At 40.4% G+C, this 27,445-nt stretch overlaps 1 protein-coding gene across 2 annotated transcripts; it reads right to left on the bottom strand.

Moving 5' to 3' along the window:
* On the bottom strand, positions 1–27,232 carry INTS2 (integrator complex subunit 2). Of its 2 annotated transcripts, none has more exons than XM_030536557.1 (25): positions 26,614–27,232; positions 25,388–25,694; positions 24,504–24,642; positions 22,576–22,678; positions 22,203–22,316; positions 20,994–21,124; positions 20,709–20,882; positions 19,893–20,119; positions 18,873–18,998; positions 18,171–18,242; positions 17,970–18,084; positions 17,102–17,170; positions 15,511–15,645; positions 14,733–14,909; positions 13,872–13,980; positions 12,002–12,106; positions 11,186–11,350; positions 10,133–10,334; positions 9,335–9,460; positions 7,893–8,079; positions 6,192–6,443; positions 5,340–5,447; positions 4,913–5,018; positions 3,910–4,086; positions 1–1,870 (listed from the first exon to the last, which is right to left on the bottom strand). In XM_030536557.1, exons 2-25 carry the CDS (start codon positions 25,678–25,680, stop codon positions 1,701–1,703), a joined length of 3,582 nt encoding a protein of 1,193 aa, XP_030392417.1. In that variant the 5' UTR covers positions 25,681–25,694; positions 26,614–27,232; the 3' UTR covers positions 1–1,700. The 2 variants fall into 2 exon arrangements, with proteins under 2 accessions (XP_030392417.1, XP_030392418.1); XM_030536558.1 differs by lacking the exon at positions 26,614–27,232 and adding an exon at positions 26,506–26,598.
* Between the last annotated feature and the right edge of the window lie 213 nt (positions 27,233–27,445).

The following is a 27,445-nucleotide window of genomic DNA, read 5'->3' as shown; positions in this document are numbered from 1 at the left end:
TCCACTTGAAACAGTTTATGAATCCATCCAAAAATATATGTACATTAGGTTTCTCTTAAAATGTCACTACAGTATATAAAATATTACAATCTTGAGAAAAACAAATAAAATTTAACTTATTTACATACTTTACATCAATACGTATGGCAAAAAGAACACCACCTTCCTACTAAAAGTGTATTAACACATGGTTATTGCAGGCTTTTACCAATCAATATGGAGATAATACTGGAATGTGTATTGTACATTTGGTTTTGCAATTTGAGTATTAGCTTTTCTGCACTCTGATCTGATACCTTTGAAGGACAAGCTACACAAAAGTGAAGGCCACTGTTTTTAAGAGAATCAGGTCATTCCTTCATAGGATTAAAAATAGGTTTAATCAAACAGAATATTTTATTTTTCTTTGAGAAAGACCATGGATGCTGTCATTTTAATACAATAGAAGATCCTCTTAGAATGGTAAGTTTAATAGCAAAATGCCTGCTAGAAGTACTACACTCACCTCACACAAAGCCATTTACTTTCCTATATTTATGGCTTTAGTAGAGATGGTTAGCCTGTACACCAAAAGAGCTTGCGCATGGCTGCAGAAGATTGCTGAAGGGTGTACCAGGCCTCATCCTGCAGTTTTCTTGCATGCAGTAATTACTTACTACTTTCAAAAGTTCTGAGTGTGTGAAATACTGAAGGATCGATCCTTTTAATTCGCCAAACTGACACCACTCCATCACACATCTCTTTTCCTAGAACCACTTTGCTATGGCTAAAAACTGCCATTCATCACAAGGCAATTTAGCGTTAATCACTTTGGCCTCAAGAACACTGATTTTTAAATCCTATCCAGATGATAAATCAAGAGATCTTTTGCATTTAGTGCTTTAGGCTCCTCTCATGTTTAAGTAAGCAACATTAAAAAAAATTACTAAAGGTAATTGAGCAGCATTATAAAGTTCTTTAAGAAGAATGTGCTTTTGCAGTATTAACATTTGTTGAAACTTTTTAACCAATTTCAAGACTTTTTCAAAGTCATCCCAAACTTGTTGGTACAATTTTTTAAAAGCCGACTTATCTGCAAATGAATGCTTTAATATTTTGAGAGTTGCTGATCTCATCAACTCAAACCTTGTGCAGTGGTTTGAAAGTGAGTAAAATGATTTTTAGTCTTTGTCTAGGACTTCATGAAACTGCAGAAGCAATTTAGAGTGTTTTTTCCAGTCTTCTCCATGCTGTTCTTTAGGGAGTTTATTGCATCTTGCTTTGCAAGACACTGTTGCAACTGTCTGTTTGGGTTAATGCTTTTCAATCCCAATTTTCCCTGCATGTTTTTCTCTTACCCACCATGTCTCTGCAAGATGGGAAGGCTCAACATGCTAAGACAAACATTAGGCTTACTTCACAGGCTGCTTTTTTAAAGGGTGTTATATGAAAACATTGCAGGTATTCACAACCTAACTCCACTAGAAAGGTCTTCATTTAGGACCACCACTCAAGGCAGAGAGACTTTCAAAGGAAAGCAGTGCAGATCTCCTTAAGAATTCTCCTCTTTAGACAGGATCAGTCCACAACTTTGTGTAGAATCCAACAAGTGAAAGATACTACTGGTTCCAATCCAATTTCTAATTCCACTTTGGCAGTTGTTACCAACATTAGAAACTGTACATCGTACTTGCTGTAGTCCAACTTCATTTCTGTTTTTCCTAAACTCCACTAACGCTCATGTTAATTATTTCAATGATGGTCCTTTCAATACACTGGCATAACTGAACATCAGGGTCCATGCTTCCTATGTTCTTTAGTCCACTCTTATAAAATGAATCTTTACAAAGTCCTGATTCTTCATTTGGTTTCTCCTTTAGTTGCTGGAGACCTATGGAAAATTACATAGAAACATAGTTCAACAAAAACTGTTTCTTCTCCTATGTACACAGACAAGTGTGCATGTTTTCAGATGGTGAACTGGAAACAAGCTACCACCACGGGGACAGATTAAGGCCCAAGTATGCACTGGTTTAATTCCATCACCCTTTCTGGAGATACTGAGGGAACATTTCTGTTTGAGTCTACCCAATTTTATTTTTGGTTGGTTCTTTTCTGACAAGGACAATGGTTTTAATAATTCCTAGGGGAAGGGGACCGAAGCCTCACAGCACCCTGTGAAATGGGCATCCAGTTTGCTTTAGAAAGGGGAGGAAGCGCAAACCTTGAGTGACTTGCCCAAGAGGACATAAGTCAGCAGTACATCTGGGAATAGAACCTAGCTGTCCTGCGCCAGCCATTAGACACTTCTTTACCCCTTACAGATGCAGCAGACATCACCCACCAATGACATTCCATGACAGGCACATATATATTATTTTTTTGCCATTTTAGAATGTGAAGTACAGGCACTTATACTTTAACTTTACACACCTTTTCACTGCGAGTTACAAGCTAGTCACTACACAGAACCAGAATATTCCTTCTACAGTGTCCATCATTCCCTTTCCCCAGACTATTGTAAATGTTATTTCACATATCCCATAGGACACAGAGTTACAACCCTAACCAACCACTCCTTTCCTGCACACCATGATATTCTCCTTTAATTTCCAGAAAGATATGCATATTTGCTAGAGATATATAGTAAAACTACTATAAATTTGTACCTAATATGTGGATCAGCTTGATTTCAACTCATCTCCACTCTAACACCCCCCGCCCCAGGAAACACTGTTGTGATGGAAAAAGTCAGATAGTATATTAAGAAAACATAGCAATCTGAAGTGCCCGTATGAGATTTCTAAAAGTTTCAAGGCCAATAATTAAAACAACAACAAAATGCATGGAGTGAACTTTTGCTGTTGTTTTGGTTTATATAGATTAAGGAAAAAAAAGAAGCCAGGACTTTCCACACCCTTTAATTCATGACAATACGGAATAAATCTGCATCAGTCATGGATTCTGTCAGTGAACATCAAGAGCCAAGAGCAACAAATTCCAGCCAGGAAGATGAAGATACTTATTCTAAACCCAATGAACTTCTATAAATACAACGAAATGCACCTGGATAGAGAGGCTCTCTCAACAACAAAAAGTAAATTACAGATGCCATCGTAACAGTAAACAAGGAGATAACTGGCCTTTTTGGTGAAATTAAGTTTTCTTCAGGGGTGCATTAAATATAATGAATACTCATATCTCCTAGACAACACAGCTTGATACACAAAATTCTATCAAGTGAAACAAAGTTTATAAAGTTTGATAATTTAAGGGCAAGAAGAAAAGGGCCTAGTTCACAAGAAACAGTTCTCTTGATGTTACAGTTTCTTGTTTTCTTCTGCAAGATATACTTATTAGCTGAAAGGTCCCTTCTTCCTGGGATAATAACCATCTCCTTCCTGTTTCTAAACAGCGCACTGGAAAACTGAGTAAGAATCCAACTTTGAGGCACATTTTCAAATCACTGCATAAGGGTTTAATTGCACCTCATTAAATTAAAAGGAGTTGCACAAACAAACCTCACACAACTCTGGAATTTTACTTTGTAGAACAAGGATAACACTGTGGACTTTATTTCTTAGCCATGTTTCAAAGTGAGATACTCTACCCTGTTTCAGCTCATTTGTACCCTAGAAGCAGAACATCCAATTTCATTTATTCTTAAGAATGAAATAAGCAGTGCAACAGGTCCCTAAAATTTATTAGAAGCCAAAAGCCTCTGCTTATCCCTTTCATTCCAAGTCTGCTATAGCAAATAGCATATATCACATCCGCTTATGGCCCCATCTGCATTTAAAAAACCTGGGGGTGGGGGGAAGGTCACTTTCACAGTGACCTCAAAAATCCACTCTAACTTTTCAAGGTGTTAGAGATACAGTTGTCTTGAATTATACCATTAGTTTTGAAATATGCAGTGTCATTACTTACGTGTAATAATTGGATCAAAGTCTCTTGTCTGTGTAGCAACATCAGAGGCACAAACTTGTCCTATCTGTATCAGCAGAGACATAATATCATCATACAGCGGAGGAAAGGCTTGGCAGAAGGAGACCAAACAAGGCAGGGTCGGCATGAAGAAAGCGTAGCGTTTTGTCTGGGTTAAAACTGGTAAGGAAGGAGAAACAAAAGAATCAAGAGCTGTCATTACATTTATGATTGCAATCTATGTCCTAAAATGCCGTTTCATGTTATAATTAAACATATGTATTTCTTATAAAGCCAAAAAATCTTAGCAAACATGCAACATTATTCCATGCTACTTCCTGGTGCATTTAAAAGGCATAAAATGCCAATTACTAGGATTCTTCTGTGACATCAGCAAGATAAAGAGGATAAAGTTAGGCAATAAGTTTCGTTCCTGTTTTGTAATTAGGATGGAATCCAAATTTCCTACATGCTAGTCTCTTAAATGTTACTTAATTCTAACAACTCATTAGGAACTCATAAGGGATGATAGAACAGTTAAGCTGTTAGTTTGCATGTTTCTTTACTGTACCCAGCCCACCTGTCTAAAACACACTTATATAGAGATGAAAAATTAGGATGAATGTAAAGAACTTTTTTAATCTTGGTGTTTTCATGAAAAGACAGATTGGGATATCGAACGAGTGTAGCGGAATGTATATTTTCTAGAGCAGCAGGTCTCATACTGTGGTTTGGGACCCCAAAGTAGGTCACAACCTCATTTTAATGGGGTTGCCAGGGCTGGCTTGGACTTGCTGGGGCCTGAGGCCAAAGCCCAAACCTGAGGGCTTCAGCCCTGGGCAGCAGGGCTCAGGTTACAGCCCCCCTGCATGGGGACCTGTAGTAATTTTTCTTGTCAGATGTGGGTTAGGGTGCAATGAAGTTTGAGAACTCCTGCCTTAGAGTAAAATTTCAACCACTTCGCCACAAAAGTATTCCAGTGTTTTGATGTTATCTGGCTGTTCACCTGTTAGCAGTGTTCCCATGACATTGATAGCTAAGCGAGCCACACTGAGAGATTTAGGTAATGCATACTGGATACACAAATATGAAAGCAGCTGGATGGCAAATATCTGTGGGGGTGGAGAGGGAGAGAAACAGGTAAAAAGTTATTTTTAAGACAGATTTGCTTTGCACTTTCACTCCAAAGATCTTTACAAAACAATTAATTTGGCCTCTCCCCTCTGCACGGTAATTTGTCCCCATTTTACAAATGGAGAAACTAAGGCACAGACAAATGCAGTTACAATGTTCGTAAAAATGTTTTACTAAAATTAATATTAAGGAAAAACCATGTTCATGAATTTAGTATCAATGGAAAATGCAGGCCAGAGAAAGGTTTCTCCAAGGTTAAATACTTCCAATGCCTCTCAAACTTCATGGCCATACAGTACCTGTTTTTCAAGTTCAGGTTGAGCAATGAGCTCTGGTATGAAATCCAGACAAATATGCATGGAAGGAATACCTGCCACTGTCAGTGACAGAAGTTCACATGGATAACCCTATTTGAAGAGAAGAAAACTTTATTCAACTTCGTAAAGTCATAATAGAAGCTTAACTGCATTAAGTTTTTGGGTTTTTTAAAGCCCTTTGTTTACATTGTTTTAAACATTTTACTCATAACATTTACTCAGTCTTAACACAGACCAAGATAAAGTGTCATCCAAGCCGTGTTTGCTTCAAGACAATTAATTTGCTTGACTTTCCAGATTTTTACAAGTACCACCAGCAACTTCTGCAGAGACAATCTTTCTCCTCCTGTTCCCATACTCTCAGCCAAATTCAGGCTTCTAGCAGAGACATATATTAACAGGTTTAAAAACCACCATTAATGCGAGCCAATACACAGAATGTGGCCCTGAGCATAGATAGTTCCTGCTAAGGAAAAAGTAATCTGCACAAATGGGGGAACAAGTGGGTTGGTTATGGGCTGAGCACATTATAACATGGATTAGCCCCATTCCCCTGTAGCGGTGCATGGATACATATGAACACACGAGTGGTAGGGAGCAAAAGTTGCACCTAGCCATTTCCCTCGACCACTGCTTTTTAAATGCCTGTATGAGCACTGGAAGCTGGGTGTAAAATAACTACTGTACTAAGAAAAGTTTTGCCTTTGTTCTCTTTCCAATGCTGCATGAGTGCACCGGTTTTGGATTCATTCTGCATTGCCCTCGCCAACTATCACTTCCTGAAGAGCCATTACAAAAATGTGAAAATAAGATGTAGCCAACAAAAAAACTGACCTGAAAGTGAACTAGTTTAACAATGTTGGGATCTGCAATGTACATTTGATGCAGTAGGCAGCAGATGAGACACTGAACTTCTCGAAGATTACACAAAAGGCTATCTTCTTCCTCTTCTAGACCCTTACTCTGAGGTCCAATGGCAGCAGCACTTTGAATATTCTTTAGCAGACTGTGAGAGTTGCTGCCCTGAGCTCTCTCCTCTTCTGTAGGTAAGCAAATCTCTAAAAGGATCTGCACAGCAGCACTGTCCTGGAAAGGAGTCAAGCAGCGCAAAAGTTAATAAAACAAAATGAAGCATGAAGTATATATATGTGTACTCATGGAGTAACTTACATACAAACACACTGTGCCCATGGAAAAAGTAGATTAATGAATGAAACATTTGCTTGTTACATGCTCTGCCCATTCTTCAGATATGGTCAAACAATGTAACCACAGCAAGGCTGTTATCCATCAAATGTATGTGTTTTGAATAAGTTATGTATTCCAGTTCTCTCTCCTCGTTGCTATAATGTTCAGCTTTTGTTCACTGAAACTGGTAGACACTAGGCAGCTACCAGGGACTATTATATTATTCCCTAAAATCCTAATGTCAGTATAGGACGTAATCAATGCATCTTTACATAACTATATGCTGTCTGACTGTGTCAGTTAGTGGCAATGTAAGAAACTAAGGCATTAAAAATAGCTACAATTGTTCCCATACAGAAGCTGTGGATTTGCTTGTCTAAGACTGGAATAAAGGGTAATGAGTTATTTTAAAATAGAGAACAAAAAAAATTCATTAAAGTTTCAATGGACTAAATCATTCTCTAGAAATCAAATATTGTTCTACAGTGCACACATAGACTAAGGAGTTTTAATATTAAAACTTGTACACAGACTATACATGCAAATACATGTGCCTGGTATGCAAAGTATACAAATATCCTGGCTAGTGTAGAGATCTATACTTACAGCACCACTCTATAAAGAGGGAATCCAATCCTGATCTAAGCTGGTTCTAGATCAGAGAAGGATACACAAATGGTCATGCAGTATACTGCATCCGGAGGACAACAAGCTAACCACCCAAGCATGAAAACTTCTTGCTGGCTGATCAAAAACTATAGTGCTTGTGAAACTGACTGCTCGATCACTCTCCCAGCTGGAGGCAAGTTACAAGTGGTTAATTACACTTTGAGAGAGAAAAGAAGCATGTGTGTAAAATAAAAAGTACTCACAACAAGAGCTCCCGAGACATAAAGATAACCAAATCAACCATTGCCAGCCTTGCACTTCGTAAAGTTACTTAACAGAAGCAGCTAACATTGAAATGGCCTTCAGGAGGCTGTCACATTTTCTCATGCTCTGTAATTCCAATGCTGTGAGGGTATAAAAATACTCCTCTAGACAATGGGAGGGAGAAGATAAAAGGAGGTACATAAGCAGAACTCTTTTCTATTCTACTGACAGAGAAAGATGCTGTTATAATGGTCAGCCATCAGCATGATGCTCTGGGCTAGAAAAAGATGAGAGAAAAAAAGTTCAGGCTATTAGATCCAATCTGGAAGTTGAACAGAGTGTCAGTTTTCTACTTATGGTAGGACAAGTCAGTATAAACAGTCTCTCTGCTTTCGCTACTGTTTATAGTGCTTACATATTTTGGAGCTATTGTTAGCTTTGTATCTTCATTACTATCCATTTCATCATCATTACCTGGGCAGCAAGCAATGCATTTTTCAGTTCCTCTCTTGTAACTTCTGGGGCCTCTGGGCCCATCATATTTTGGGATGGCCTAATGTCCTGCTCAGCCGTTTCCTTTAGGTGGGAACTAAGGTAGGCTTTTGAAGCCAGGAGATATCCATTCAGCATGTGCAGAGTAATATCCATCAGAGGAGGACACCTAACAGATGACCAACAAAAGGCAGTTACTGGGTAGAACATGCACACATGCTGGATAAAGTTAAGTAAGGAAAGTGTGAAAACCTCTCTGATTGACAAGGCCCCTATAGGCTTTAACTCAAGCTGCTAACCCAAGTTAAACATCAAGTTGCCATGTCTTCACAGCTATTTTAACTCAAGTTAGCTAATCCGAGGCAAGAACACTTTTTTCCCCTTTGCGCACTGAAGACGTACGCTTGGTTGCAGGCTGATAATATTACAGCTCTTCCAGATGATAAAGCACAGCATGTTGTCAGCCAAAATTCCCCTTTAGAAGGCTGCCATTCGACTTTGCCTTCCACACACACAAACAAGTATATGAGTAAATTGCAAAAGAAACTGACCTATGGCAGCCTAGGAATGAAATGGAGCTGAAAAAACACCATTCATATGTGAGGCAGCCCACAGTTTGATGGTGGCAATGCCCTACCTGTATAGGCAAACATGGCTGACACCCAGCTCTCAGCAATTCCTCTCCAAGTGCTTGGGCATTAAATCCAAATTTGACTGAAAATTAACATAGGCCACTATTCTCCCTTGCATTTTTAGAAATGTGGCATCTTTAAATAGCACCTGGATAGCCAGGCAGACAGCAGAACGGGCTTCTAATATCTCACTCAATGGATGAGATTAAAAAATGATGTTAACACGAGCTTCAATGCCTGCAGAGGAATATTGAAGAGCCTGGAGTTAACTGGAAACTACTTACTCCAGTGGAATAATGGATCAATTACTAGGGAAAGAACTGAAGCTGGAAGAAAGGGGAGAAAAAAAACATACAAAAACCAGAGAACATTAAGACAAAACAAAAGGTAAGTAATGAAATTTATAAATAAGTGAAATGGGAGGATGGGGTGATGAACAACAAATTAAAGCTTGAGAGGATTTTAAATATTACAACATTTTACAGAAGTCATCCATGGAATACCATTACATGGTAATGCTTTAATTAAACTCAATGAATAATCTTATTTGCATTACCATAATGCCCAGGGGCCCTGGTCATGCACCAAGACCCTGTTGTGCTAGATGCTGCACAAAGAGATCAAAAAGTCCCTGCCCCAAAGTGCTAACAGTGTCTAAGTTAAGGTAAGAGACAATAGGCAGATGCCGACAGATGGAAGAGTACAAGGAAACAATAAGTCTATTGGTCAGCATGATAGGCGATGGTCTCAGAACACATGAGTATTATGAAAAGTTAGCTGGAGTTCACTTACCTGTGAACTCTCTGATCACATCTTAGTACAATCAGAGGGTCAATCATCAGATCATTCTGAGTGTACTTTTGCTGTCGGACTACCTTTACGGAAGGCTGCAACGCATTAACAGTCATCACCCACAACCTACAAGGACATTTTTTTTTTTTAAATCTAAAAGCTGCTGCTTAAGTAAAACAGGATCACACAGATTAACAGACAACAGCTGAAATAAACGAGTGCCAGCTAATTACACATTCTCAGCCTACAGTTAAAATCTTCAGTTTACTACACTGATTATGAAGTATTAATTAAATTAAACAAGACATCGTCTTCCAATATGCATTTTCTGGAAAGCCATCCATCCAAGATGTATTTTCAGAGCAAGACAGAGAATCTACTTGTTCTAAAAAGCAAGCTGTCATTAAATATATTTTTCAGCACCTGGGTCCTAAATTTTATATTCAGCCAGCCACCATAAATGGATGCATGCTATAATCCCATTCTTAAAGTGTATGTGAAGACAGTTGTAGGTTTCTACTCTTTTTTTTTTTTAATGTGACCTTTGTTCCTTTTTACTTATCTGTGAAGTCTTTTATAATGGTAAGAGGTACTTTTCTTTGGAGAACAGGTACAAGTTTAGCTCCAGCAATGTTGTTATAATAAGGACCTGATCTCAGGAGGTGCCGAACTAATTTCTGGGATCAAGTCCATAGCCTACCACCATTCACAACAGCAGTGTGTCAAAACCTAGGAAACAGGAGGTGGCATTCTACCATTTTACCTGCTGTGTTAAACTGAACAGTAAGCTGAATCTACCTTCTAGGCATCACAGTGTTAAGGACCATCCAAAGCTTATTGACTGTCTGAAGAATTCTCCGTGGGACTCCAGTATTCAGCAGTTGGTTCATATTTGATGTCAATACCTCTGCATAGGGAATCAGCTCACCAGCAGACAGCAGTGTTAAGTGTTCTAGAATCTGCATCACCTGAGTGTGATTTCCTGGGAGCATGGAAAATGCTACAGAAAAAAGCAGTGGGAAATCTGATCAAACTAGCCTTCTGCCATTTTCCAAATCCATGTTTAAACTGAACTATTTCTAAACCTCAGTGCTAACAAGCTTGCTGCTGTACAGTTCTAACACCACCACCCAAGTTTGATTAGACATAGATTTGTGCATTTTATTTTGCTTGGTGACTTACTTAGTTCTGTCTGTTACTCTGTGGAACCACTTAAATCCTACTTTCTGTATTTAATAAAATCACTTTTTACTTATTAACTCAGAGTATGTATTAATACCTGGGGGAGCAAACAACTGTGCATCTCTAGCAGTGTTACAGAGGACAAACGATTTATGAGTTTACCCTGTATAAGCTTTGTACAGGGTAAAACAGATTTATTTGTGTTTAGACCCCATTGGGAGTTGGGCATCTGAGTGTTAAAAAGAGGAACACTTCTGTGAGCTGCTTTCAGTGAAGCCTGCAGCTTTGGGGCAAGTAATTCAGACCCTGGGTCCTTGTTGGAGCAGACAGGAGTGTCTGGCTCAGCAAGACAGGGTGCTGGGGCCCCAAGCTGGCAGGGAATGCAGGGGTAGAAGTAGACTTGGTACATCAGGTTGCAGCTCCCAAGGGGGTTTCTGTGATCCAACCTGTCACAGTGGCTCATTTGGGAATCTGATCTAGGGGTGTTTTTCCTATCTAGCTATTATAATCCTCAAACACCATGCACCTACAAACACAAAATGAAGGGAGGGAGGAAACAGCTACATTGTATATCACATGCACATTTTCAATGTTTATGTAGGCCAGACAATTAAACTATTAGGAAAGAAACCAGGAACGGCCTAGTTCACAGATGAAGTTATTATTTACCTTCTTGGAGTTGTTTGGAAGAATGGTTTTTGGCAGTGTTGGTAAGAAGCATCCGTCGCAGCAAGGCATCAGTACCCGTGATTTGCTCCTCACAGATCCAATCGTCCACAATACATAAGTGTGGGTAGTTAGTAGCAAGGAGGCGCAGCAACGCAGAATGCAAGCCTTCAAAAGTTAAAAAGAGCTCAGAGACTCCAATCTAAATCCCAATATATTTTTAGCTAAATAAATTGTGTCCTTATCACCTCAATAACAAAGTTTCATTGAATGAGTTATTGGAATGTACTAAAGTACATGTAGTTCATCTCATCCATATTAAATAAGCTTGTGTATTTACAGCCTCAGATTAGAACTCAAGAATCTACAATACAAAGGCAATTATGATGGTATCTTCTACCTTTCCAAAACGTCTCACGCTGTGTCAGGTAGATTGAGGGAGACAGTAAATTAAAAACTCACAGTCACTTTTACAGAACATTTGATGTATGTCAGGATCCACTGAAACAAATGGAAGTTTGTTCCACAAGTTTCAGACAGGCGTACCTTACGGTTATTGTTATATGGTAGCTTTCTCTAAATACGAATTTATGCTCACTCTAAGCTGTTGGCAGATTTTAAGACAGGTAAAAGCAAAAAGATAGCATAAATTTGAAGTCCTAAAGATAGGAGAACTGCAAGTTATCCAAATATTATTAAAAACATACCACAAAGCAGAAGAAAGCTACTCTCTTATAGTGCTGCCCAACAAACGTAGGACATCAGAAAACAAAGATTATGCTCAGTTTCCCTTCTTATATGTTAGGTACTCAAATATACCTCCCAGTTCCTGCTGCAGTCCTTGTGCCTGCCGGATAAGGTACTTGATTGGAATCTGATCCATCAGTGCTGAAGAGTAAGATTTGGGCTTTTTTTGCATGGCAGCTGTAAGGAAAGATGTTTAGAAACTAATTAAGAATTCCTACCACTATCAAAATCTTATGAGTTAGACTAGAAGGCAAACGCAAATTGAGAGCTCAGGCTGCCAATCTACTTGCTTATACTGCAGTTCATAAAGACAACTGAATCATCCTGTTTTAAGGACTACTGATAAGTGGCACTATTTAAATAGCAATATGGAGATACATGGGGATGAAGTCAGAATGAACTTTTAACCCAACCACATTTTCCTGCTCTTTAACATGAAAACAGAGCCCTACCCAAGCTCTCTCTTTAAAAAAGAGAAAAAAAAATAGTAATAAACTCACCACTTCCTTGCATTTTCATAGCATTTCTCCCCCAGCCCCACACCTTGAATGACCACAAAGTGCTGTACAATTTGTACATACAGAGTTTTTGACCCACCAATGAAACGCAATCACTTCTGAGGCAGCCATTTTGTGCCAGGAATATTATACAACAATTACTGCTAGTAAACTATAAGCTTTGTTAGCTGAAGTTGCAATGAAAATTTCAAGAACCAGATTAGAATTATTCAAGATTAATTTTGACCAGGACACTTAAGGTAACACTCCTAGTCTTGTGAAAAGTATCAGGGGATCCTTAATGACCAGATTTCAGAGCAGTAGCCGTGTTAGACTGTATCCGCAAAAAGAATAGTACTTGTGGCACCTTAGAGACTAACAAATTTGTTGTAGCTTATGCTACAATACTCCTATTCTTTTTAATGACCAGAGGACCTCAGCTCTGCAGAGAGTTTCACCTACCACCTCTCCCTTCAGTTCATGGATTATCACTGGATTTCTGTGTCACTAGTTTTGACCAGATCCAACCTTATCTTACAAAATTACAGCCCAAGTCTGAATGTTCTTTATTCAAAGAACAACATGGAAAGATGGTACAGTACTACATATTCTGCCAGTACACACCATATTCTACAGCAGTATGCAAGCTATCAGCATGGGAGGAAGCTTGATGAATTTTAATATGCCATTGTATTCTCACATAATACTAGATACCATAACAAACATTCAGTTGATATGCATATTGATAAATGCTGGAAGATTTGCAAGGTAAAATGGTGGCTGGAAATGCACACCATGCTTACCAGCAGGTTTCCACTGAAATCAAATGCGAGTTCATGAATTGTAGAACACTCAGTAAGTGTTGGTTTTAACTCCCTTTCCTATGAAAGACTATCACCCATGTCCACATTTGGGGGGCAGGGGGGGAAGAGAAGAAACACGACACCCACAAAGCCAGAAAATAATTGCCAATAATATAAATTCATTGCCATGTGAAAAGAGCATCCAAAGCTACCAAAAATGTTTTGGTATTTTCCTCACTTGGAACACAGTTTATTATAGAAAAATTTGAGGTAACTTTTCTGCCAAGTTTCACTCTGGCTAGATCTGAAATGGATGATTCAGAATACAGACAACAGAACCATGGGTTTATAACAGAACCTATTCTGGCTCCTACTCCTGACCTCGAGAGTCTTCTGACCAGCTACATAATATTGTGTTAGATACAACAGTCAGTGCTAGCTCTGCCAGAGTGAATAGGAACACCAGAAGGTTCTTACTGCTGTGGTCATTACTACAGCAACTGAAACTGATGTCATGTGATCTGTTTTAGGAAGTCTCAGTTCTTGTTGTAGTCAGATTCTGACATTTGTTCGCACAAGTTCTCTTTAGTTTCCATTTGACTTTCAGTCACAATGATGTCCGCAACACTCACCCACACATACCTAATGTCTTTGTGTTAGCCAGGAGGGCCTCTTCATAAGAAAGGACATAATAGAGGACAAGCAGCTGGGCTGTGATACTGTAATGCTGATTAACACGAGCATTTTCTCCCTGCATATAAAACCATACAGAGGTCATGTTGTTATATTGCCCTTATTCTTAAAGGAAATGTTTGGACTCAGCAGAGAACATAGGGGGGAAGCAAGGCAGCCAAGCTTAAGTCAAAGTGACATTGCAAAGTTAAATTTGGCCCCAAGGTTAGGGTATTTTTGTTTTTAAAGAAGTAATTTAGAAAACTTCAGACCTCTAAAAATGTTTTGACATCTCGGGCATTTCTACAGTTAGAAGCAAGTGCTGATTTGCCTTGGGAAGCCTGGAACAAACCCTTTATGAAAGTTTCAGCCTCCCATTCTCACTCCACATGTAAACAACTGCTTCCCAGAAATGTAATATAGGGCCCTTCTAATTAAAATTTGATCTTTAACCTGGGAGCATACAAGACAATGCAAGGATTGTTACTGTGAACACCAGCTTCATTTGCCACTTTAATTTTTTGCTGGAAAGAGAAGTAATTATCTCAAACTCGCGTATTTAGCAAAGGCAAAGGTTGGTGGTGCTGCAAAGACAGCAAGTTCAGCATTTTCCAGGGAGCAGGGCAAAGAGTGGCAACAATAGGATCTGAAGGGAACCTTGTCTGACCATCTTTGCCAGAAAGGTACACTTTAGGACATGGGGAGTAAAAGCAGGGAAACAAAAAGGCAGTGGTCAGATTTTCTAGCAAGTTTCCATTCAACATATTGAAGACGTTTCTGAATTGACACTTCTGAGAACAGACATGCAAGAAGTAACAAAAAAAAATTTACCCCAGTGAGTCCTTGAAAAACATTCAAGATTTCCTGTTCTGTGACTGGCTGATTTGTGGCTTCTGGGTTGGATTTAGAAGCGGGAGTAAGAATAGAGTTAATGTAGACATCAATAAGAGGAAGTAACTGAGGATGAAGTGGTGTGGTGGTTTCACACAGCTGTCTATAAATCCAGTCCTGGAACAAACATGTTACACTTAATAGCAGCATGTGAAACTAAAAATACTGTTCCTACTTTTAGGTGCAATTACAACTTTATTTTAACTAAATGAATTTATTTAGATCCACTGGACAGTTAAATTCACACTTTCAAAATTAACACTTTGGAAAATAAAGGAAAAGCATCAGCTCTGGACTGAGTGAGACATCGTATCTCAAGCAGTGGGAGAGTTTCCCCATGCTGCATAGCTCTAGTAATACCTCTTGGTCCTATTCAGCAACATTCTTCCTCTTCCTTCTTCCTGACTAGGATTTTAACAAGTGTACAAATGGAAACTGGGATAAACTATAAGTGACTTAATTAGGTTGTGAACACTGGTTTACAGAGCTTAAAGCCTTGCACGCCAACTCAACGTACTCCACAAACCCCAGTTACCAGATAATGGTCACTCACTAGCTCAAAGATTTCACTCAGACTGTAAATTTTTATTAATTGATAATACACAAACAGTAGAAATCCGTATCCCTGTACATTCCAGTTAACAGCAGGAACTATAAATGGAACCTAAGCCCAATCATCATGTAGTTTTCTGGAATGTGAATGGAACAACTCTCATACCTTTATGGACACTTTGTGTTTGGTGAATGACCGGCTCCTTAGAAGCTGGTAGATACAGTGAATGGGCAAAAACCCAGTGATGGTGGCACTCAGATTTCCTGTTACAGGTACACGAACTGCATGGGCTGTGACAACCTATGGGAAAAATTATAACAATATTCAAGAAAACTATTTTCTTTCCTTCTCCATCAAATGATTTTCTAGAGTACTTGCATAAAACCAGTTTATATAAACATTACATATAAAGAACTCTGTTAAAAGATTACAGAATCAAGCGTTCAACAGTCAGGAAATGCCAGAATTAAAATTGCCTGTGAAATTCTAATTTGGCCACTTTGTGCGTATGCAATATGATCATGTAATTAATGGCAGTATCACAATGCATATGCACAATGGACCCAAATTAAAGTTTCACAGACCATTTTAATTCTGGCATTTCCTAAAATTTGAAGGCTTGATTTTGCAGCCTTAATGTTCTTTAAAGCCCTGTGTGTATGTGTAATTTCCTAGGTTTTTAAAAAGAGAAAACTATTAAAAAAACATGCAGAAATCCATCATTTGGCATAATAATGGCACCCACATGATTCATCAGCAGGGCTGGAACCTACAGAGCCACTGCACAGACCTCATCAGCTGAAGTGGCAGGAGTAACTGATAGCAATAGTAGGTTGTCATCCTCTTTATGGACCAACACTAGCAGTGGACGAGACTTGGCCAGTGGGTTTCAAAGATGTGTTTATGGTGGAGGAACAGTGAGATTCAGGAATCTTAGGTTCCATTCCAGGCTCAGAAGGGAGTGTGCTCAAGTTGACAAACTCCCAAAGTCCATTTCCTCCCTCTGACCCCAAGATCCAAAGCATGAGAAGCTCCAGCACCTCCAAATGTCTTAACTATTTTGACTTAAAGTTTAAAAAAAAACCACCGGAGGCAGAAACCCAGGATATAACATTTTAGTCCAAACAGTTAATGTTTAGCAGTTATAATAATCTGAACACAAGGTCTTAAAATGAGAAAAGTTGTACCACGTTATGAATGGTGCAATCAGCTCTGCCTATGATGTTTCAACCAACGGCCTCCTTTAAAAATGGTTTGCTCTTTGAAGAAAGATATGCCTACAGTCCTTTTTTCCACCTGTGATGCGTTTGTGCAGACATGGATTACCGTAGGTTTTGGGTTTGTTTGGTTTTTTTTTTAAAATCATCATCTCCACAAAAATAAGCAAAAAATTTAAGATCCAGTTCTGCCAGTCCCACTCATGGGAAGCAGGGCCACACTGAAATCAGTGGAACTAATGACAGAGTAAGATACTATTCAACAAGGATAAGGATGGCAGAAACTGGTCCTAAAAGATCTTCCTACTCTATTAGATATGCTACAATAACTCTGCAAAAAGAGTGACTAGTCCTAGGTAAATTTTTAAAAGTTCATATTAGCCTTCAGAAGAAACAAAGTAGAAAAAAGTGTGATAGATTAAGATACCAAAAGCAAGTGCAATAGTTGTTCTGAACCTTTTAAAGCAGTTGCATAGTACTACAAATAGAAATTAAAATGAAATGGTTTAAAAAAAAAAAAACAAAAACCCGAAGATTACCTGTTCAGTGAAAATCTCCTGTGTAAAGATGGTCTTCATTCTGCTCAGTGAACTGGGCTTAATAACAATCTGAAACAAATAACGAGGTGTTTGCTTTTAGGCTTCAAGATCTGGCTTGTTCAAATGTGTAAAACATTATAAATAGCTTTTAGTGTTGATCCTATTTCAGCCTGCGACTATTGGAATCTCCCACTGCCTTTGGTAAGGCCATATTTCACACATTAAAATAATACATTTGCAATTCAGTTTCTTTTACATTCCAGTGTCACAAGTTCAAGATTATGTGCATCTTCCCCACTCTGAGAATTCATTGCTGGTTTTAAATTTAGTGAAGTCAGAAGCTCACATAGGGGAAAAAACTGAATCCAAGACTCAGCTGATAAGTAAAAGAGGCCGATTTTCAGATATTGCTTAAGAAGTTTACATGATATGAGACTTCTCTACGTTTTTTTAAATGAAAATTTACAGTCCCTTCTAGAAAGGACTCTGCATTAAAACTTGCAAAAAATGGAGTCTGTTAGTGCACACAGTTTTCGTCTGAGAACACACAGTTCATTCCAATAGGACAATTCCTTTTGAAAATACTTAGTTTGATATCTTACACAATTTTTAGCACACAGAAGGCTATTATGTTAACAGGCATTCATGTTTCAATTCTACTACTCGATATACATTTTGCTTTTATGCTAAGGAAATCTATTTATGTGAAGATGCTTTATTTAAGGATACATTTGTTCAAGAAAACAGTAGAAACAGATTTTCAGTTGTCTTTAGGTATAAAAGTCAGATAACACTGGAATAAAATTCACTTATTGATGTATTTATAAAGAGAAAAAAATTCATTTGGAGGAAGGCATTTAGAAGTTACCTTCATTCCCAAAGTAGAACAGACCAAATCAATGATTGCACTGAGCTGATTGCTGTGGAAATACATGGCAACCAGTAAGAGCATCTCTCCAAAGGAAGCAGACACCCCAGAAATGCTGTTGGAACAAAGATGAACAAGTGAGTTTCCAGAGAGGACATAAAACCATGGCTTATCAGGTTATTTTGAAAATTAAGCTCTCACCTTTCAAAGTAGGCTTCTTCTTTTATCATCCAGCTCAGCCACATTACCATCAGCTGCTCCTGTTCTGGGGTACTAAATAAAGAAATCCCAAAGCTGTTTCATTTCTGGAGCCACACATAATTTTACTAATAATCAGCAGACCCAAGGAGTTAATATTTAAGAACATATAATGTCAGCACAGTGCTAATAAACATGAGTACTTTTAAATTTGATAGCACCTACAGCACAATCTGTATAAAAGTTCATCCTTATTAGGTAATTTCCTGTTTTGAGAGCATACCAAGGGACCCCCAAATACAAGAATTCTTGCTCTACCTTTATTAGAAGGCCACTTCCATTAAATAACTATTTTTTGTCAACCCTTTGAGTGGTGGCTTAAGATGCTCACCAAACACATTCAGTGGAAAAGGAATACAGAAGGCCTAGTCCAGGGGCTTTATAACACTGCAATATCACAAGGCAACGCAGCCTAATGCCTGTACTCCACTTCCCAAAGCACTTTGCATTAGTGAGAGATGGAGCATCAATCGATTTATTAACCCCACTAGTGGTATAATCTCTTTCTGAAGAGGCTCCATGTCCATAGAGAATTGAAAGAGGAAGAACTGGTGGAGAGCCCACATGCTTCTGTCTGGGTTAGTGCTGCCCTGGCCATGCTCCACTAATATCTCTTGAAGGCTCTGTCTCTATTGTTCCAGGTACCTGACAAGTGTGGAGAAAGCCAGGAGCATGCAGAACGAGAGCGATACAAAACGAACACCAGCTGGAGTCGCAGGAGGACGGCTTGTCATTAGCTGAAGTAACTGCTCAGCTTCCTCATCAGTTGGTCTAAACAAGAACAAAAGAAATAAAAGATGTTTTCCCCCCCTTAAAAAGGGCAATATATCTTAAGACAGAACGCATTTCCAACCTGGCTACACTGGTTAGAGACTATCAATATATGGTTATAGAAATCACTTGGAATTAAGTCCAGAGAGAACTTCCAAGGTCGTTGTTCTAAAGCAGAGATTTTTATAATGAAATCTTTAAAAGTCCCAAATAACTAGATCGCTATCTTATGTACTCACAATTATATACTCATACAACTAGAAGCCACATAAGAAGATACTGTGTTATCATTAGTCTAGCCACAGAAACAAACCAATATAAAAAATTAATTCGAAGTGAAAGCAATGTATTTTGTGACATGACCCAATATAACCAGGATTTTCAGCAGTTTTCTGACTTAAATACTGCTCCAAAGACAGATTTCTAATTTTTAAATTGATTCTATAGGAATTAATTTTATTACAGAAAAGGAACCAAGAGATTTCTCATATGAAACTCACTTTAGACAGTGAGACTTCTCACAAATGCATCCACCCTCACCAGTGGACAGAAAGCTTTCCTGCCAAGGACGTAGCAAGAAAGGGAATTACACAGCTGTTTCTGTGGATTTTAAGCTATATATTTGTTCTGTCCAAAACAAAGATAAGGAACCTTTCAACAAGCTAGAAATTTCAACTCCAAAATAGGTGAGGAGACAAAGCAGGACAGAGCAAGCAGAGGGTATTCTCAGTCTTACGAAGGCAAGTCCCACTAGGTATGGACCCACGACATTATGGCAGAGAAGGAAAGCCCAGATTGGAACTGCCTGATGTTCCCAATAGTTGAAAGGTCTTATTTATTTTCAGATGGATAAACAGCTAGTAAGAATACCAATAGCAAGAAAATATTGATTACTTCAGACCAGCAATCCCCATCAAAGCACAATAGAGACGTAACAACGCGCTGGCTTTCACTACATGCTCTTCTTTCAATCCAGAATACACAGATACGTTTGGTTCCATGTCGGCATCTGCTTCTTCTACAATGTGTGTGCTGCGAACAGTGGGAAGGATCCCCATTAATTCCAGGAGCAGCTGTCTTCTCATTTGCCAAAGCACAGAACTGACATTCTCCTTTTTTCGCTGTGGGAAAAGGTGAAAGAAGCAACAGTAATTCTAGGAAAACACATCAATCTGGCCATTTTACTAAAAAGTACATTCCTAGTAGACTACAATTTTAGTGAAAGTTCATGCAACCAAGTTAACAACAATCATTTAATTGGGTGGGCTGCGGCCACAACAAAACTGCATTACAATGCTCTATTTCAGTGCGGTACAGGCATTAAAAAATTGCAACAAACCAATGCATGACATTCTACTGCTGGGTATGAAATAAATTGTGTGAGACTGACAATGGGACTATGGTCTAAAACCATTTATGATCTAAAACCTTATTAGATCTATGGTCCCGCAGTCCATGTCTATGAGACTACTGTAAAATCACTGAGACAGCAGAGAGGGACCACCAGATGGCGCTCTTCAGTGACCCTAGTCTAGAATTGGCAGACCCAAGGAGTGGCATCCAGTCCTTTTCAGCTAGAGGAAGGTTTCCCATAAGTCATGCCTTGCAGCAAGGTGTAAAAACAGGATTACTGGGAACAAAATACACACACAAAATCCAAACTGTTGAACTTTATTTTTACCAATTCTCCAGGAATTCTCAGATTCTTACCTGTTGTCCATTTCGGATAAAAGTCCCAAACCACGTCCGAACTTTTGCATTCGTTCCAAGAAGTAATCCACTCACAAAACATACCAGGTCACTCACTCCATCATCGGAAGAGTCATTCTTTGTGTGATCCAGTGTCAAAGCCACCCCAAGGCCTGGTAGATGGCACTCTTCCACCTAGCACACAGCCAAAGAAAGCCAGTCTCCATTTGACAAGTGATCCTTAATGAAATATTAGAAAACAATTAGGACTCGTGCCATTTCATAATGAACTAATCACAGGCTTACCACCATGCCTCGGATCCTCAGGGCCTGGGAAGGGTTCATTTTACACAGGTGACGAAGCGCCTCTGTCCTACGACGGCCTCCAAGGCTTTCCTCATCTTGTCGTTCACCATTCTTAATCAAACCTCTACAAACTAAACATTACAGGGGGTCTCAAAAGCCATATTTTGCACTGGACAGTCACACAGACAAAGCTCTGAGGAGCTATTTTGCTCATCATTATTTACTATATGTATTATGGTAGCACCTAGCAGCCCAAGTCATGGACCAGAACCCCAGTGTGTAGGGTGCCACACAAACAAAGGACAAAAAGGCAGTCCTTGCCCCAAAGAGCTTATCGTGTCACTACAAATTTAGGCATGATCCAACTGACCTCAGTGAATCATACCTGTATCCCCGCTCTCAAACTGAAGTCTAGTGATGTGCAGCAGAACCCTGTTTATCTGGTTTAATCGGGACTGGGGCCAGATCAGATCATCAAAACTCCAAATAAAACTGGAGAATGGGAAAATGTGATGCTGCAGTGCCATCTAGCAGCCACAGGAGAGATGGCCGACTTCTGGTCCTGGAGTCCTGGTTGTTCAGTAAATGCAGAGAGCCAGAGATAAATGGGGTTCTACTATATTTGGCAGTCCTGGAGTCTCCAACAATGTAAGTGATACAGAATGGACAACAGCAGTATAAGTTTCTCCTCTACTCCCACCTCACTATGCCTCAGGCTAACCTGAAAGGAAAACTCACAGAGGCAAAAGGGAACGACCACACATTCCTTGGCCTCTCTAATCAGCATGAACTTTGATGAGAGCTTTCTGATAGCGATGCTCATATACTAGGAACTGGACTGATTTAATCTACTACCTACCAGTGGTGTTTTTGGTCACTATTGACTTGGGATTCAAACTGGCGATCTAAAGATAAAAGGCTGCATTTTAGGAACGCTGTAACAGGCAGAGCAGTGAGTCCCAATTAGGCCTCCTTGGAGAGAAGCAGTGGCCATACCACAGGAGAGTGTGAGCATTAAGTGAGGGAAAGTAGCAGGACAGAAATGCCCCTAAGACAGACACAGATGTATCCAAACTAAATTTCTGCATGCAAGTGTCTACTAGAACGTATACTACTTGGAATGAATTTGAGCCTGGAATGAATTTTTAATGCTCAAGTTGTTATTAACTCCCAGAAAAAATAAGGTGAACACCATAAATTACAGCCTACCTTCATTAAAGCTATCAGGAACGTTGGCCACTAGGAGACACAGGAACCAGGCTCCATTTTTAACATGTAGCAGAGCTTCAGCCACATCCACTATGGGCAATAGCGAAGGCAGTTCTGAATGAAAACAGGGTTTTAGAAGGTCTAAGGTTCAATCTCCAGTTAGCATTGGGCTTTTAGGATTAACGAATGGGCCATTTCTCCTTCAGAAGAGCTGGCCATTAGTTTTAAATCAGTTAAGATGACTCCAGAAATTAGGGTGGACTTTTAAGTCTAAAACCATCTAGGAAATTAGAACCAATTTAGTGGTAGAGTGAAACACTGACAAATTTAAAAATAGCATTACTCAAAGCTTCAGAAATACAGAATAGCGCACCTGCTTGTAAAATACAGAGAACATCTGCTGCTTCCTCCAAATAGACAGGACTCTCGAAGAGTTCAGATGACTTGAAGAAAAACTCACCATTTGTCTCCAAAACCTACAGTAAGAAGTTGTTCATCATAGAACAAGCTTAATAAGGTGACTAAATAACACAGCCATTGGTTTCCCTCAAATTCACACGGATTTAAACTCAATAGATTGTGTATGTTAAGAATGGTCAATAATAAATTGAATATTTTGTCAGTAATCAGTTTTGCTTTTACAAAATTTCTCAAGAACCACAGAGTTGCTCATAAATATTTGAGCACGCAACTGTAATTAAGTGAACAAAAGCAGCCTCTGAATTTTCACATGAAAAAGAAAAGGTACCAACACTCTTAGGTGGTTCTTAAACTGGGGGTTCATCTTTTGAGAACAGCTTATTAGTCTAAAAACCACAGCTGTGATTAAAACCAACAGCTCATCATTAAATCAAAATGACACATAGGGTATTAAAGAACCTCAAATGCCTGAAACCTTGTATACTAATATATATTTTATCTTGAAAAAAATTAGTTTTCTATTAACTCACTATGCTTTCTGTTAAGTGTTCTTAATACATACACTGTAAGTACAAAATATTGCAATGTGGTCTAGTAGCACAAAAGGTAATTAATCTGCTTATATCAACATCAATAAGGCTATGATTTTGTCATGGATATTTTTAATAAAAGTCAGGGACCGGTCACGGGCAATAAACAAAAAAATCACGGAAGCCATGACATGTCCCTGACTTTTACTAAAAACATCCATGACTAAATGGGAATGGAAGAGGATCTAGCATCCTGCCCCACACCCTGCAACAGCTGGGAGCTGGAGGGACCCCATTGCCCAGTGGTTGGGAGGGGTCCCCCGCCCGTGGACACTGAGCAGCTCCGGGGGTGCCCCGGCTGCTCGCAGAGGCTGAGATGCTGAAAGGGGAACCCTTGCCAGCGACAGCGGCTAAGCAGCTCAGAGGTCACCGCTAGTGGTGATGGCTGGTCAGTTGCGGGGGATCCCGCCACCTGCCGTTGCTGAGCAGCTGCTGGAGAGTCCCCCACCGTGCACGGAGGCTGGGCCACTGCGGGGTCCCCAATGTCACAGAGGTCGCTGGAAGTCACGGATTCCATGACTGCTGCAACTTGCGTGACATAATCTTAGCCTTAATCATCAGTTATAGCACAACCATCTGCTGAATTTTGGATCAATCGTGCTGCAACGCTATAACAGATGTGTGCATTTTTTATGAGAAGATGGAAAAATTAATTTATAGGAGAATAATTACTGTACTAGTTGAAGTAGAGTTATAGAAATAGCAATAATGCCTGCTATATATTTCAATTGAAATTACTTTTTCAAACTTAAGAGCACTGTCCACTGACAGTTGTATAAATCTGATAAATTCCCAGGTGGAAAAGTAAAATAAAGACCAATATGGAGGGTGGGAGGGGTCATGCAACATTTGCACAATAGGCTATGAGTAAAATTTTCAGGAGTGCCTACATCACTTCAGAGCTTAACTTCCATTTTCAAAGGTGACTTAGGCACTTAAAAGCCTTCGGGCTTTTGCTGTTAAGTGCCTAAGTCACTCAGAAAAATCTTATCCTTGGCCTTTCAGTTCTAGAAAGCTGGATTCACATGGGGTTTAAATTACCAGCAGAGCTAGTCTAGACAATTTAGCATGATTGACAGTTTCTGCTTGACAGTGGCCTGGGATTGGGGGAGCTAAGGGATTGGATGTCAGTATTCAGATGCACCGGCAAAGCCAAATGCAACATGCACAACATTAGACTGCTTTTTGCCAGGTTCTCAACACTGCCATCTATCAGGGATCTTCATTTGCACCAATACCAAATTTACAATCACTAAGAAATTAAAAAAAAAAAAAAGAGACAAACATTCACCTTATTCATAATCGCCAATAATTCACTAAGCACAAGACGAAGCCGACGAGGGGAATCACTGTGCTCGAACTCCAACGTCAGACCATGCTGAAGTTGTGACACCAAGATGCTTTCTCCACCGCCTCCTCCAAGTTTGTGTCTAACAAATAATTAAAGGCAAAAACAGCTGTTTAAAAAAATAAGGCATAGAAACCAGTAGCCTTTCTAGTTATTCTGTTCTGTATAGGTTCTTATACATTCTCATCACCATAGTATCTCAGCACTTTAAATATTAAAGCAAGAAATAAGACAACAATCTACACTTGTTTCGCCGATACTATGAAACTTCCTTGATAGTCTTCTCAGGCCAACAGAAGAGTTATCATTACTTTATGACATTTTCAAATCTCTTTCAATAGGGGAAAAATGCACATGACAAATGCTCAAATGCACTGTAAAAACATAGGCGCCTCTATCCCCACTCAACACACAGACCACAGCCAAAAACAACAAGAGCATTCTTATGGTTCCAAGGGATGCCATCCACATTGAGGATGTCCCTATTTCCCATACACCCTCAAAAGCCTTGAATTCCAACACTTAGTCCTTCTGGTTAAAGATGATTGGATAGAACTGCCTTTGGAGGGCATCAGTGCCCCCTTGTCTAGCTTTGGAGTGGGGAGAGAACATTAAGTTACTGAGAAAAGCAGTAAATCCCACCTCCATTGCTACATGCTGACCAATTAAGCCCAAGGTACAAGAAACTTTCATGGGATGTGAAATAGCATTTTAGCACAGTGCCACTTGAGCATCAGGGCAAGTCAAGGGCAACATTCAGATGAAATAGTCGTACATACACATTTCTAAACAATCGTGTTTTTTTTTAAATGTATACTTTTTGCTACCTAAGCTGCTGCTCTTTGTTCGCATCCTGCTCCAAGGCATGAAAATCCACAGACAACAAGGCAACAATTGAGTTGACAGCTTCCACTCCCGAAAGGAGTCGAAGGATAAGTTTTTTATCCTGCGCCCAACTTTGGCTCTGATCAGCTGGGGCACAAAGAGCCATTCGTACCAGGCAAGGCAATAAAAGCCTTAGCTCTGGGTCACTTAGTGCTGCCAAGCGCACAACATCCACCTTCTGCATTGCTTCAAATGCATAGGGGCTGACAAACTGAAGGCCAGAACACTCTGCCATTTTCACCACCAGTCCTAAAGACAAAACAAAGATACAATTATCAGCAGAAAAAAGATAACTGCTTCATTTGCATGGGGTGCATCACAGCTTTTGACAGCTCTAGGCAAGTAAATGTAATCTAACAATTAAAGCAAAGAACTAGGCATCAGGATTACTGGGTTCTGTTCCTGTCTCTGAGGGTCCGTCTGGGTCTAGAGGTTGGAAGAGGGAGACCACATCAGAACTCCTATATTCTATTTGCAGCTCTAGAAGGGGAGGAAGGTCTAGTAATCAGGGCTCCCAGATGCTATTTTCAACTGTTATTAAGAGCTCACATGAAGTTAAGTTTCTGAGCATCTCCAAAATGGTTTGAGATCCGGGGGCACCAGATCTCCAGAATGAGACATGCCTCCAACACAGCCAAGAAACCCTTAGAAGCCAAAACAGTGATTTACTATAACTGCATTCATCTCTGCCGCTTCCATGACAGCACCCACACTGGGCTGCTCAGCAGCCCCACCTCGGGCCCAAGGCAAGGAAAGCCAGAGGCAGCAGCGCCAGTGCCGTGGGAGGGGAAGTAACATGACTTGCCCAAGGCTGCAAAACGAGACAACAGGGCCGGACACCCTCCTGCAGGGGCTACGGGGCTCCGCTCTTAGCCCTTCACTGACAGCAGAAGCCAGGCGTCCAGCCCCCAGCTCTGAACCGCCCTCCTTCCAGAGTGGAAACAGGACCCCGGCGTCCGGGCCCTTGGGGGGCTGAAGAACCTTCCTCCTCACAACCAGGCCCCAGGCGTCCGGGACCTCCCCAGTGGAGCGGGTAAGAAAATCCCCGACTCCAGCTAACCTGTGACTCGTCCCCCCCTCACACCGAGGCCAGGCCAGACCAGACCAGACCGGCTCGGCTCGGCCCCGCCCACGCCGCCGCCGCCGCCGCCGCTGCTACTACCGCTACCTTCCGGCGGGGGAAGTCAGACGCTCGTCCCCTATTGATGACATCACACTCGCCCACTCCAATTATATTGTACGTGTCACAGGCGCTCCTAGCTAACGTCAGGACGTAGGAGGAGGAGCCGTGGGCGGGAAAATATTGAAACCAGCGGCGGGGCTGAGAAGCCGCGAATGGGCGGGACAACTGGCAGGCGCTCAGGAAGTGACGTCAAGCGGCAGCATCTGCTCTAGCTTCAGTGGGGGCGGTGGTGACGTCGGCAGATGCCGTTGGCGGGGAGGTTCTCAGAGGGGGCACGAGCCCAACTGGCGGATTTCCGGGGTCGGTCGGAAAACGCGTCTCCCCCATCGCGTGAAGCCCGGCTCAGCGCTCGCCTGGTCGGCGACCCGCCTCTCCTTAGCGTCTGGCATGACGTAGAAAAAGAATAAAGTAGCGTCAGGGCCCACGTGGCGTGGGGAAGTGAAAGCAAGACTCCGGTTTCACATGCTCCCCCGCCGCCCCCCCCCCCGTTCTAAATGTTAAAAACGTACCTAGTACTTCACTCGTTCGGCACCCAAGGAACCAGGGTGGCAGGAATAAAGTGACCAGCAGCTCTAGGTGCTGCGTGTTGTCTACGCCCTTTTTAACCTCGATAGTAAACTGTTCCCCCAAAAACGCTAAAGAGAAAATGTTTTGTAAGTGAAGTGTGGTGGCAGTAGGGCAGAACCAGCCCGGCCACCGAGGGTAGGGTTGTTCTTTCAAACTTTTACGCCTGAACACTGACTTAATACAGTTTTGAAATTTCATTAGGCGGAAGAAAAAGGGTACTTTTAATCAACTTAAATTTAAATGAAACAAG

Source organism: Gopherus evgoodei, chromosome 17 (assembly GCF_007399415.2).
Source record: "Gopherus evgoodei ecotype Sinaloan lineage chromosome 17, rGopEvg1_v1.p, whole genome shotgun sequence".
Lineage (NCBI taxonomy): Eukaryota > Metazoa > Chordata > Testudines > Testudinidae > Gopherus > Gopherus evgoodei.
Note: the sequence above shows the minus strand (reverse complement) of the source record. Positions and strands in the feature narration are given on the sequence as shown.